This window comes from Palaemon carinicauda, chromosome 16, assembly GCF_036898095.1.
Source record: "Palaemon carinicauda isolate YSFRI2023 chromosome 16, ASM3689809v2, whole genome shotgun sequence".
NCBI lineage: Eukaryota > Metazoa > Arthropoda > Malacostraca > Decapoda > Palaemonidae > Palaemon > Palaemon carinicauda.
In genome coordinates, this window is record NC_090740.1 from 71,753,609 (window position 1) to 71,766,060 (window position 12,452).

The 12,452-nt window shown below is 39.7% G+C and overlaps 1 protein-coding gene across 1 annotated transcript in view; it reads right to left on the minus strand.

Moving 5' to 3' along the window:
* The window catches only part of pch2 (pachytene checkpoint 2 protein), a 150,681-nt gene continuing 138,229 nt past the window's right edge, over nucleotides 1-12,452 (minus strand). Inside the window, exons 8-9 of the mRNA XM_068389899.1 lie at nucleotides 1,554-1,666; nucleotides 1-719 (exon numbers count right to left, since the gene is read on the minus strand). Of these exons, the coding sequence (XP_068246000.1) occupies nucleotides 560-719; nucleotides 1,554-1,666 (273 nt within the window). The 3' untranslated portion in view covers nucleotides 1-559. The remainder of the gene's footprint in view (nucleotides 720-1,553; nucleotides 1,667-12,452) is intronic.

Here is a 12,452-nt window from a genome sequence, read left to right on the forward strand (position 1 = left end):
TTGTTTGACAATTTATCTTTTATCTTTTTAATACATTTATACCTTTTAATAGTCAAGTAAAAAAAAGGAAAATGGCATTACATTTTCCCATCTCTATATAACGAACAACTTGAAATGATTTGACGTGAAACAACTTAACAAAAGATGGTTGTAATCGTAATGAAAATTGCAAGAATCAAGATCCTTAGAAATTAACTTTAATGAATAAAATGTTTGATAAAAATATTTCCATTCTTCAGTTTAACTACACATTTTTTAATATTCTAAATTCTACAATAAAAATAGAAAACTTACTAACATACTTTCCTTCACATTATAAATAACTTGTCTACATCCTATATTGCAATTAAGAAATAAATAAAAATGTACATTATATCCTATTAAGACCATCATGAATAAAATATCTACATTTCTCAGGGTGAGGTAAAGTATTCAGTCAATCTTATATAATCCTATTGTATAATTACAAAGACATGAAACAAAAATACTGTACAGAACTAAAAATATTTTCTATTAAAAAAATATAATAAAATTCTCTAAAACATATACTCAGGCTATTTTACTTCCCTAGAGCTTTCCGGTCTTGTGTTTCCTTTAAAACTGCTTTCTGCATTGCAACAAGAAAGTGTTCATGTGACATTTGGTCTGAAGTTGCAAAAAGTGCTTGTGCTAAAAAGGGAATTTTTCGTAATGCTCTACCACTGAAGCCTTGACTCATCCTGAAAGAAAAAGTTTGTATTGCATAACTGGGGCTTTGATTTCACCAACACACTTGAGTGACTACTGTATATATACAGTAGTATTTTCCATTTATTATTACATTATGTTGTAATAACTACTTAATTTACAGGTATTAACATTTAGTTTAGGTATATTAAATGGTTCAAATGTATTTCTCTGTACAGTATTTCGTTATGGTTATACTGTAACTTTATAATGAGACAATGTGGTGTTTTGTAGGGTTTGGAACAAAATAGGCAATTTGCATGTAAAATGTGACAACACGAAAAAATCACTTTACGAAAGCCACACCAGAACAAATTAATTTTATGTTATGAGGCATTACTGTATATGTATTTATATAAAATGGTAAAAGTAATGTTTTATGGGCATGCACTGGGAGACCACTATACTTGAACTGAGTGTACAATACAGCAACAACCTTTGTTTGAATGGTGTTATGCAGCTGACAAGTGTTCAAAATGTACGCACACCAATTTGCTTGTACTGAGAAACATTCAATTACCAAAGTTCCAATGTAATTCTTCAAAATATCATTAAAACTAAACTCTGGTACTAGCTTTGGGGACAACACAGTTATTAAGAGAAAAAACACCTTAGACACAGGAATAGACAATTTTTGGTAGGTGCTGTGTAGTCTTCAAGCCTCTTCTGGCTCCCTAGAGTTGTAAAGGAAAGGGCATAATTGAGGTCAAAAGAATAAAACATGTTTCATAAATCCAACAGGTAATTAGTTAAGATTTAAATCAGTGGAACCTACTATAATTAATTACCCAAAGCTAATAGTAAAGATAATAGAATAAGCTACTTACTCGGCTATCTTCCACAAACATATTGATAATTTTGTTGCATCATTTTCAATCATATTGGACACTTGGAGTTCTTGAAGTGTGAATATTTTCTCCTTATCCATAATAATACCAGTCTGAAAACAATGAGGTCAAATCAGGTATACATTATATTGTCTTTAATTATGCAATTGTCTGAAAAATTCACATATGACAGCTTCATAGGGTAAGTCCATATAAAAAATATTGTAATATTTAGAAATGTGAATCTTGATTTTGTTCGAGCTTGCATAAAAGATTTTAATTCAGATCCAACAACATTCCTGCATTATTTTTAATAATCACAGAAAATAGCATGAGAAAGTACATTTATAAATCACAGAGATAAAAAAATAAACACAAAATTGTAAAGCTAATATTAACTCTAAACAGAATCTCCATTACAAACCATCAGCTCTTAGATTATTGTATTGAGGACTCTAGGCTGATACAATTTCACTTGCAGGGTTTTTTTCCTTTGCAAGAATGTTGAAGGAGTGTCTTCATGTATATCTTTCACTATATGAGTAACATCCCATTGTAAATAATTTTTTTGGCTCAAGTTATGTCGTCCTGATGGAAGGTTCCTTTAGGCAGCTTTCTAAGAGATATTTGGCTACAGTGATACTCCCAGAGAATTGATCATAGGTCTCCAGAATTCTAACTCCTGGTGCGATCATCCTTAAAATTTCTCTTAAGGATATCGCATAATATCAGGGGACGTATATCTTGATACGACACATGGCAATCTTCACCCCGAATAGCGTTTTCGCTTCGAGGGGGAAGAGTGGCGAAACTGAAGGGGAGCCGTTATCAAGGTTACCCTTCCTCCCATACTATTACAAGGCTCCAAGATGGCGCTCATTCCTTTTTCTGTAGTGATTTCGCACGGGGGTTTTTCCTGTTATCTAACGTTCTTGATCGTTCTTTAGAGGATTTATTATGCATTCTCCAGCATCTTCTGCCTCTGGAAAGTTGAGTATTTAATATTTACAGTGTATAATTTTTAGCTCCTGCTTCACAGTGAAATTAGTATAATTTAATGTGTTTTATGGAGCGTGGCCGGTCATCGGAGGCACCACCTTGGGCGCTGTAGTTCATCACGCATGCTTTATTTAGTCAGCAGAACGATATTCCCGGTTTTTTAGCTTTAATGAATTATAGCTATTTAGGCACAATTATACAAGTGAAGATATGACTATGCATCCAATTTTCCTCTTCCTCTTATGTCGATCGTATACGTTAGAGTTTTGGCGATATAGGTAGCCGAGATCTCGCCCCGCGCTAATCAACCTAGCCTAGGCGCTTTAGTATACTTTCATACATTATCCGCGTTTACCCTCATGTATCGTTTTATCAATTCAACAGGAGATAGCATATCTCCTAGAATTAATTATATAACTCAATACTCGTCTCCTGTGGAGATTTAAAGGTAATCCCTCCTTCCCTCTGAGGATGATTGTTATGGTTTGATTGAAGAATACAAACAATGTTCCAAGTAATAAAGCCAAGGAAATTCACTGTAGCTAACATGCAAAATGGTTTTTAATACCTCCAAATGTCTTGCAATTTTTGAGGCAAAATAATCAAACTGTGATAATAATTTACTTCACTGTAAATCTCTTCTGCATATGTCGAGCCTTCTTATATTTAAAGCTCTTCAGTCTTTCACAAAAGCTAGTTTCTTTGATGAAGCCCCACAAAATGTTACTAGCCACCTAACCTTCCTCTTGACCCTCGGCCTTTAACTACTTCCTCTCAAATGAACCTGCATCCCAGCAACTAAGTTTAAGGTAAATGGCAATTTTGTTTTGTTATATGAAATGAGGCTATTTTAAGTGTTCATCACAAGGCAGATTATATAATTATTGATTATATTTGTTATTCTTTAAAATGACTAAAATGCTTTTAGAGTTCTTGAAGGTTAGTGATAATTATACAGTACATATTCATATCCAAGTTATTTATACTAGTTGTATGGTGTTTGCCATAATTCTTAGGCATCACATTTGCTTTCCCCTAAAAAAAAAACAAGGTATAGAACCAATAAACGGATTTTGAAGCGAAGAGAAAAATCTATTTTTGGGTGAGATGGCCATGTCATCCTGATGGAAGGTTCCTTTAGGCAGCTTTCTAAGGGATATTTGGCTACAGTGATACTCCCAGAGAATTGACCATAGGTCTCCAGAATTCTAACTCCTGGCGCGAATATCCTTAAAATTTCTCTTAAGGGTATCGCATAATATCGGGACGTATATCTTGATACGACACATGGCAATCTTCACCCTGAATAGCATTTTCGCTTCGAGGGGGAAGAGTGGCGAAACTGAAGGGGAGCCGTTATCAAGGTTACCCTTCCTCCCATACTATTAAAAGGCTACAAGATGGCACTCATTCCTTGTAGCATTGAGCATGGGGTTACAGATATAGTAGTTTCGGGAGGGATCTTGCCTAAGCCTTTACTATAGAAAAGGTGGGAGGGTCCTTTTTACCTCATACTTGGGATCGAACGCTGGCTCCTTCTAATGAGGTAGAAATTTATTTCTATTTAAACACGATATTGTGTTGATATTTATCCATATTGACTCATTACGGGTAATTTGAATGAATTACTACCAATTGTGTCACGTGGTGGGCCGGGAAGTCGGATAAAACTCGCTGGTAAGAGACTGATGTCTTGCCAGGTAAATCCTTAACAGCTGGGTAGCGTTAGGTTCCGATTTCTTTTGTGGCCTCTCGTGGCATGGTTGGTTTCGACCTGGCCTTTCATTAGAAGGGGTCAGCGTTCGATCCCAAGTATGAGGTAGAAATTTATTTATATATATATATATTTATATATATATATATATATATATATATATATATATATATATATATATATATATATATATATATATATATATATATATATATATAAAGACAGGCCGGCTTGGGAGCTTCTGTTAGCCTAGTCCTAGATAGGTAATGGAACTAGACCCTCAAGGGGGATCTCTTCTCTTGCCACCTAAGCAGTTGCCTTGTTTCTGGTAATCAGCTTCCTCCTCTTGGGCTATATCTCTCTGGCCATGGGGTCTAGGCTCCTCTGCTCGGTCAGAATCTCCCTGGCTTGAGTGATTACCACATTGCCATACTTTCCAGACCTGCTAGCTTGAGTGTTGCTAGCTCTAGATGTGAGTAGGCTAGGGCTCTCTCCCTCCTTTATTTAGAAGAGAGCGTTCCTCTAGCCGCGTTAGCTGTCGCCTTAAACTAGTCGGGTGTGTCTATATCCTTCCCTTCATATCTGGGGAACATTATCCTCTAATATTAATTGATTAGATACCTCCTAGTTGTAAGGATTTTCATCGAATTTGCGAATTCTTTGTATCCTGGCTGTTTTGACAGCTCTCATTATCTTAAATGGGCAAAAACCCATTCATCGTTGAATCTAATGTTAACAACTAGGCAAGTGGTAGTCATCTCTACTAGCAGCCTCCTATTGGTCTGTACCTTCCCTATTACCCGTTGACTTGTTCCCTATGGGATTGTCTACTAGTTGCTGACTTAGCAATGCCGTTGCCGCGTTGTGTCGACATACCTACCGGGTAAAGAAAAATTAGACAATAAATCCTCGGTGGCTAGAATTAACTGCTGCCTTAGGCACAGCTGCTGCCGCATTAGGTACAGCTGACGTCGCCTTAGGTAGAATGGTATCTGATTATGCCACCTTAAGTTGTCTGATCAACCGATTTTAGGGGAAAAAGTGTTCTATTGGTAAGAATCTTTTTCTTTCTCCTATTCTACCACACTTTAGGCATTCACATAGAATTCTGAGCTTTTTGTTTTGATCTTCCATTGTAGAATTAGGAAGAAATTTTTGAACAAAATTTGAAAAATTTTAATAAATTCTTTGTGTGAAAATATAAAATATTTTTTGGTCTGTCGATAACGTACTAATTGAAAATTTTCTTTCTTCACAGGTTGCTGATGACTCTGAGTGTGCGACAGTAACCTGCACCAGGAGGGTTAAGTTGCCTTGCGGTCATAAGACCTGCAGGAAACACGCGGACTACCAGGTTTCCAAAGGTTCCTTTGCTATCTGGGAAACTACTAACTGCAGTATATTCAAGGACCTGATTCATACTACCAATGCTTCTCAAGATGAGAAAGCAGGCCAGAAGACCATCACATTGGGAGAGGGGATTTCACAAGAGCTCTCAACGAGGCACCCCCTATCTTCCTTCAATGGAAATGAAGGATCTATACCCCAAGGCTGATATAATCGTGGTGTATGGTCACCACTGGATCCGGCAGATCATGATGCCCAGGACGCACTTAAGGAAATGAATCTGGATGCCGATAACATGACGACAACCTCTTCCATTTCGTATGAAAGAGAAAGGATCTTGTTGACAACGGAAGCCTCGGATGACTCACTTGACAGTCAGTAGGTAAGTACTGTACCTAGTACTTCTTCATATCCCTGTCCCTATATCTGCTACACCTGCCTCTACTTCGACTCTTCTTCAAACTCCGACTACCCCCTTGTTCCCTGAACATTTGGAGTTTATGGCATCTATGAAGGCATTCATAGAAAACATTCATTCTGAGCATAAAAGAGCATAAGCATCCTTAAAAGCAAAGATTGAGGTGTTTCAACAGGCACCGAAGTCCAAGGCTCCACCAGTATCAAGTCTTCCAGGCTGTTCGGCGAAGAACCCTTGGCGCCATGCAGAACATATGGTTCTGAGTAAGGGATACCTTTACATTGGCGAAGGCACAGGCTCTAAATCAGTTTCGGATTTACAGTTTTATCCCTCTATCAAGAATTATCCTTAAGGTTGAATTCCGAGGCATCCATTAGAGATAATACAATCCCCAAGAAAACGATCATCTTGGAACATATAATAAGGCTCAAACCCTGTTGGTGAAGGAGCTCAAGACAGCTGAGTTTACCAACACTCATAATTCCGCTTGAGGCAGGAAGTAGGCGACTTTTGTAGCTCCAAAAGACGCTGTCTTCCCTTTGGCATTGAAAAGTTTAGAGGTTGTTACAAAGGCAGTAGTGGGAGGTAGACCTATGCCAGTGCTAGAGGAATGCAAACCAGGCCCTCCCTTATGACTCCGACAGTTGGGAAGATGTCCAATACACCTTTACAGTTGGAAAACTGGATAGAGATATCGGAGGCAAGCAGTTTAATGAGAGACTGCCCAGAATTCCTACTAAAAGCGGAACTGGAGGCCAAAGAAAGACTGGCTGCTTCTTTGTCGCACCAGTCTTATCTTGAGATGTTGATTGGGAACTACTCAAAGTCTGACCTCTTCCCAGTTCTGGTGAAAACCCATTTGGCTACCTTCCATCGGGATCTCTATGTGTTCCTTTTAGCCAGAAGAGACTGCAGAGAGCATGTCCTAGCAGCAGCAACTATTAGGCATGAACCTAAAAAGTTGATCGACTCTAACATCTGGGGGAAAGATCTGTTTCCCCAAAAGGTGGTTAAAGAAGTCATGGACCGGCAGCTGAGAAGAACTATAGCCTTATGCAGAAATGGGGTAGGTCCTCAAGGAGGAAATTAATCCCCAGGGAAGGACCTCAACCTAAAGTCAAGAAGCCTAGGAGACCCTTTAAAGGCATGAAAACTTCTACTGCCACGACTACCACAGTTGCCACTATACCAAAGATGGCGTACACAGTTCCCCAGCATTACACGACACAGTCCCCAGCATTCAACCTCATCTATGAACAGACCACAATACCATTTCACCCTATTGGAGCTCAAAGGAAAAGTCTGGAAGAGGTGGCAATCTAGGGGCTGAGGAAATAGAGGCAGGTTGCATAAAGGAGCAGGTCCTTCAAAACTACAATGAGGAGACTCCAGTAAGGGGAAGACTCTATCACTTCAAGGATCAATGGAAATTCCATCCTTGGGCACACAGCATAGTCTCAAAAGGACTAGGCTGGAAATGGAGACAGAAACCACCACGGTTCAAGAGGTTCTTCCAACCCACAACCCCTTTCTTGTAAGAATATGTGCAGGATCTTCTCCAGAAGGGAGTTATCCATTGCACAAAATCCATGAACTTATAAGGACGCCTATTCTGAGTGCCGAAAAAAAGATTCAAATTATAATGGAATTGTCCCCTCTAAACAAATTCATTCAGAACGACAAGTTCCAGATGCTAACTATTTTGCAAATACGGACCCTACAACCTCAGGGGGCTTACACAATCTCCATAGATCTTACCGATGCTTATGAGCATCTAACGATAAGTCGGCACTTCTCCCCCTACCTTGGTTTCAGACTGGCAAGAAAGGCCTACGTATTCAAAGCTATGCTCTTCAGGCTCAGCATAGCTCCTAGTATCTTTAAAAACTAGTCAAGACCATTGTTTAACAACTCGGGAACAAAGTTCTTCAAGTGGTGGTATACCTCGACGACTGGTTACTTTGGGCTGCGACGAAGTTGGAATGTCTTCTGGCAGCTCTAGAAGTTATGAAATTTCTACAGTCCCTGGGCTTCCAAATAAACCTTGAAAAGTCAAGGCTATCTCCAGTTCAAGAATTCCAGTGGTTAGGTCTGCACTGGAATCTGAAGTCACATACCCTTTCTCTACCTCAGGTTTCAGACAGGCAAGAAAGACTTACATTTTCAGAGCTATGCCCTTCAGGCTCAATATAACTTCCAGGATTTTCACAAAGCTAATTAAGGCCATCGTCCAACAATTACGGAACAGAGGCCTCCAGGTAGGGCAAGAGGAAGGAAATAGCAAGTTCGGTCAGGTGTTTGCTCCAGTCGAAGACGATCACCAGATGTTATCAGGAAAGAGTCTTGGGCTTGCTACAATTTACAGCAGTTACAAACCCAATCTTAAATCTTTGCCACAAAGCCCCAGCTTTACTGTGCAAATAGCTCAAGCCGTGGTCCACTGCCAAGAGCTTGTCGACACACGTCCCTCTTCGGTTTCCTCCTCTGTCAGTGACAATCCACATGGATGCCTTGGAACGGGGTTAGGGGGGTCATACACCCACTAAGAAGATACAGGGCTAGTGGTCAATCACAATTCAACAATTCCATATCAACATTCTGGAAGCCATGGCAGTGTATCTTTCTCTGAATTGACTGAACCCGAAGAAAAAATTACACATCAAGTTAGTTCTCAACAGCAAGATAGTCCATTGCATCAACAGACATGCTTTGAGCTCTCCACAGATCAATCGCGTAATATTGGCCATTCTCACTTTGTCAAAGCAGAAATTTGCATCTCTCTGCGGTTCACATAGAAGGGGTTCGCAATGTGACGGAAGACGCCCTGTCATGATTCAAGCCTCTGGAAACAGAAAGGTCCCTGGATGAAAAATCATTCTATTTCATTCTGGAGGAAGTCCCAGAACTGCAAGTAGGTCTCTTTGCGACGAGCTTCAACAAGAAGCTTCTACGGTATGTAGCACCAAATTTAGATCCGGAAGCAGAGGGGATAGATGCAATGTCACTGGATTGCAACGAGTTGGCTCACATTTACCTTTCTCCACCATTCAATCTCCTTTTAAGGTCCTGGACAAAGGGGACAGCAGCATTAGTAGCCCCAACTTGACCCAAGAACAATTGGTACCCTCTTCTTCTTGAACTCAAACCTCACCAGATTCCTTTGCCCATACCAATGCTGTCCAAGGATGTTCAACAGGAGACTGTCATTGCTTCCTCTTGGATAATGAAGAAGCTTCAGCTCATGATTTTCTCATCCTAGCTGCTGAAAGAAAATACAGAGTTTTGAAGGAAAGGATTGATTTTATAGAATACAAGTCCTCTACTACAAAAAGACAATACTTGTCCTCTTGGAAGACGTGGGTGGAGTTTGTTAAGAAACATAAGCCCACTTCAATTACAATGTACTTCTGTTTATCATTCTTTATTACACTACATGAACAAGATTTGGCCTCTACAACTATTTCCTCATGTAAATCTGCCCTAGCCAGACATATCGCTTACGCTTGTGATATAGAAATTAACAGTGAACTGTTCAATAAGATCTGAAGTCTTGTGCTAAACTGAAACCAAATGCTGCTCTCAAAACTATCTCATGGTCTTTGGACAAAGTCTTGCACTTAGCCTCCTCAATAGATAACTACTTTGTCTCTTTAAGGAATCTTACTCAAAAATCAATCTTTTTACTAGCTATGGCTTCTGGTGCTAAAGTCAGCAAGATTGTGGCACTATCAAGGGATAATAGCGAATTGAATTCTCAGAATCAGGAGAAGTTAATTTATATCCAGATCCTGCATTCCTGGCTAAAACTAAACTCCAAACAAAATGTTGAGGGCCTTGGAAGATCATCCCCCTAAAAGAGGATCCTTCTCTGGCCCTTTGGAATGTCTTAAAGCTTACCTGTCAAAGAGTGAGGCCTTTAAAGGCTGACAATGTTTTAAAAGAAAGACAACAGGATCTAATATCTTTTTGAGACAGCTAAAGTTCAAACACACCTATTTTATCAGAAGGGCTGACCCACATAGTATGCCATCAGGTCATGATCCTAGGAAAGTTGACTCTTCCTTAAACCTCTTCCAGTATATATCCTTCAAAGGCTTACAAGCTTACACGGGATGGAAATCTTCAAGAGTGTTTATCAAACATTACTTTCAACAATTGGAAGAAATTAAACACTTTGTTGTGGCAGCTGGTGGTGTGATTAAACCAACTTCTTAGTGATGTGAATGGACTCTTATGGCCTGTACGTATAATATGGGACTTTTAAAGCATGCATAGTACAGCTTGAATTTTCTTCTAATTTGCAGTGTGTGATAAACTATCTTTATATTGAAAAGTCAAAAGGTGATATTTTTTCTTTTATCATATGGAATATTATTTTATTCTATACGATCTTACTGCCATAAACATCTCTTGTTTTAAGCACAACAAATATAAATATTGTTGCACCAATTTTGTTACATTTATGTACATACATACATACACCAAGGCACTTCCCCCAATTTTGGGGGGTAGCCAACATCAAACAAATGAAACAGAAAAGAGGACCTCTCCTCTCTACGTTCCTCCAAGCCTGACTAGGGACTCAACCAAGTTTGGCTGGTACTGCTAGGGGTGCCACAGCCCACCCTCCCCCGTTATCCACCAAAGATGAAGCTTCATAACGCTGAATCTCCTACTGCTCCTACCTCTGCGGTCTTCCAAGGCACCGGAGGAAGCAGCAGAGCCTACCGGAACTGTGGCACAATCGCTCGCCATTCATTCCTATTTCTAGCACGCTCTCTTGCCTCTCTCACATCTATCCTCCTATCACCCAGAGCTTCCTTCACTCCATCCATCCACCCAAACCTTGGCCTTCCTCTTGTACTTCTCCCATCAACTGCATTCATCACCTTTTTTAGCAGACAGCCATTTTCCACTCACTCAACATGGCCAAACCACCTCAACACATTCATATCCACTCTAGCTGCTAACTCATTTCTTACACCCGTTCTCACCCTCACTACTTCGTTCCTAACCCTATCTACTCGAAATACACCAGCCATACTCCTTAGACATTTCGACATTCAATTTCTGTCTCTCCATCACTTTCATTCCCCACAACTCCGATCCATACATCACAGTTTCTACAATCACTTTCTCATACAGAATTCTCTTTACATTCATGCCCAACACTCTATTTTTTACTACTCCCTTAACTGCCCCCAACACTTTGCATCCTTCATTCACTCTCTGACGTACATCTGCTTCCACTCCACCATTTGCTATAACAACATACCCCAAGTACTTAAACTGATCCACCTCCTCAAGTAACTCTCCATTAAACATGACATTCAACCTTGCACCACCTTTCCTTCTCGTACATCTCATAACCTTACTCTTACCCACATTAACTCTCAACTTCCTTCTCTCACACACCCTTCCAAATTCTGTCACTAATCGGCCAAGCTTCTCTTCCGCGTCTGCAACCAGTACAGTATCATCCGCAAACAACAACTGATTTACCTCCCATTCATGGTCGTTCTCGTCTACCAGTTTCAATCCTCGTCCAAGCACTCGAGCATTCACCTCTCTCACCATTCCATCAACATACAAGTTAAACAATCACGGCGACATCACATCCCTGTCTCAGCCCCACTCTCACCGGAAACTAATCGCTCACTTCATTTCCTATCCTAACACATGCTCTACTACCTTTGTAAAAACTTTTCACTGCTTGCAACAACCTTCCACCAACTCCATATAACCTCATCACATTCCACATTGCTTCCATATCAACTCTATCATACGCTTTCTCCAGATCCATAAACGCAACATACGTCTCCTTACTTTTGGCTAAATATTTCTCGCATATCTGCCTAACTGTAAAAATCTCATTCATACAACCCCTACCTCTTCTAAAACCACCCTGTACTTCTAAGATTGCATTCTCTGTTTTATCCTTAATCTTTTTGACATAGGAAAAATCTATTTTTGGGCGAGATAGCCATGTCATCCTAATGGACCCGTCAGTTACTTTTCATCCCCTCCCAATTCCCAGTGTGAGGCCATGCTTTTTACGATGGCTGCTGCTGAAATGGAGAACCAGTGAACATGTTTACAGTAACACACTGGGATCGGAGTTGTAACGGCTCTCCCAAGTATCCAATCCTATCCCATATCCTTCAAGACAAGGTTAACTTTATTCAGGGAAGGATAGTTGTGGTTGTTTTAAACACGTCCCTGTTACATACACGATATCTTTTGGGATATTCACTCCAGGGGTTAGAACCCTGTGATACCACAACAGGTAAAATTCTATGGAATATCACTCGCAGTAAATATCTCAAGTAAAAGTGCCTAGAGGAACTTCCATCAAGACGACATGGCTATCTCACCCAAAAATAGATTTTTCTGTCATGAATAATGGATAATACCGTCAACT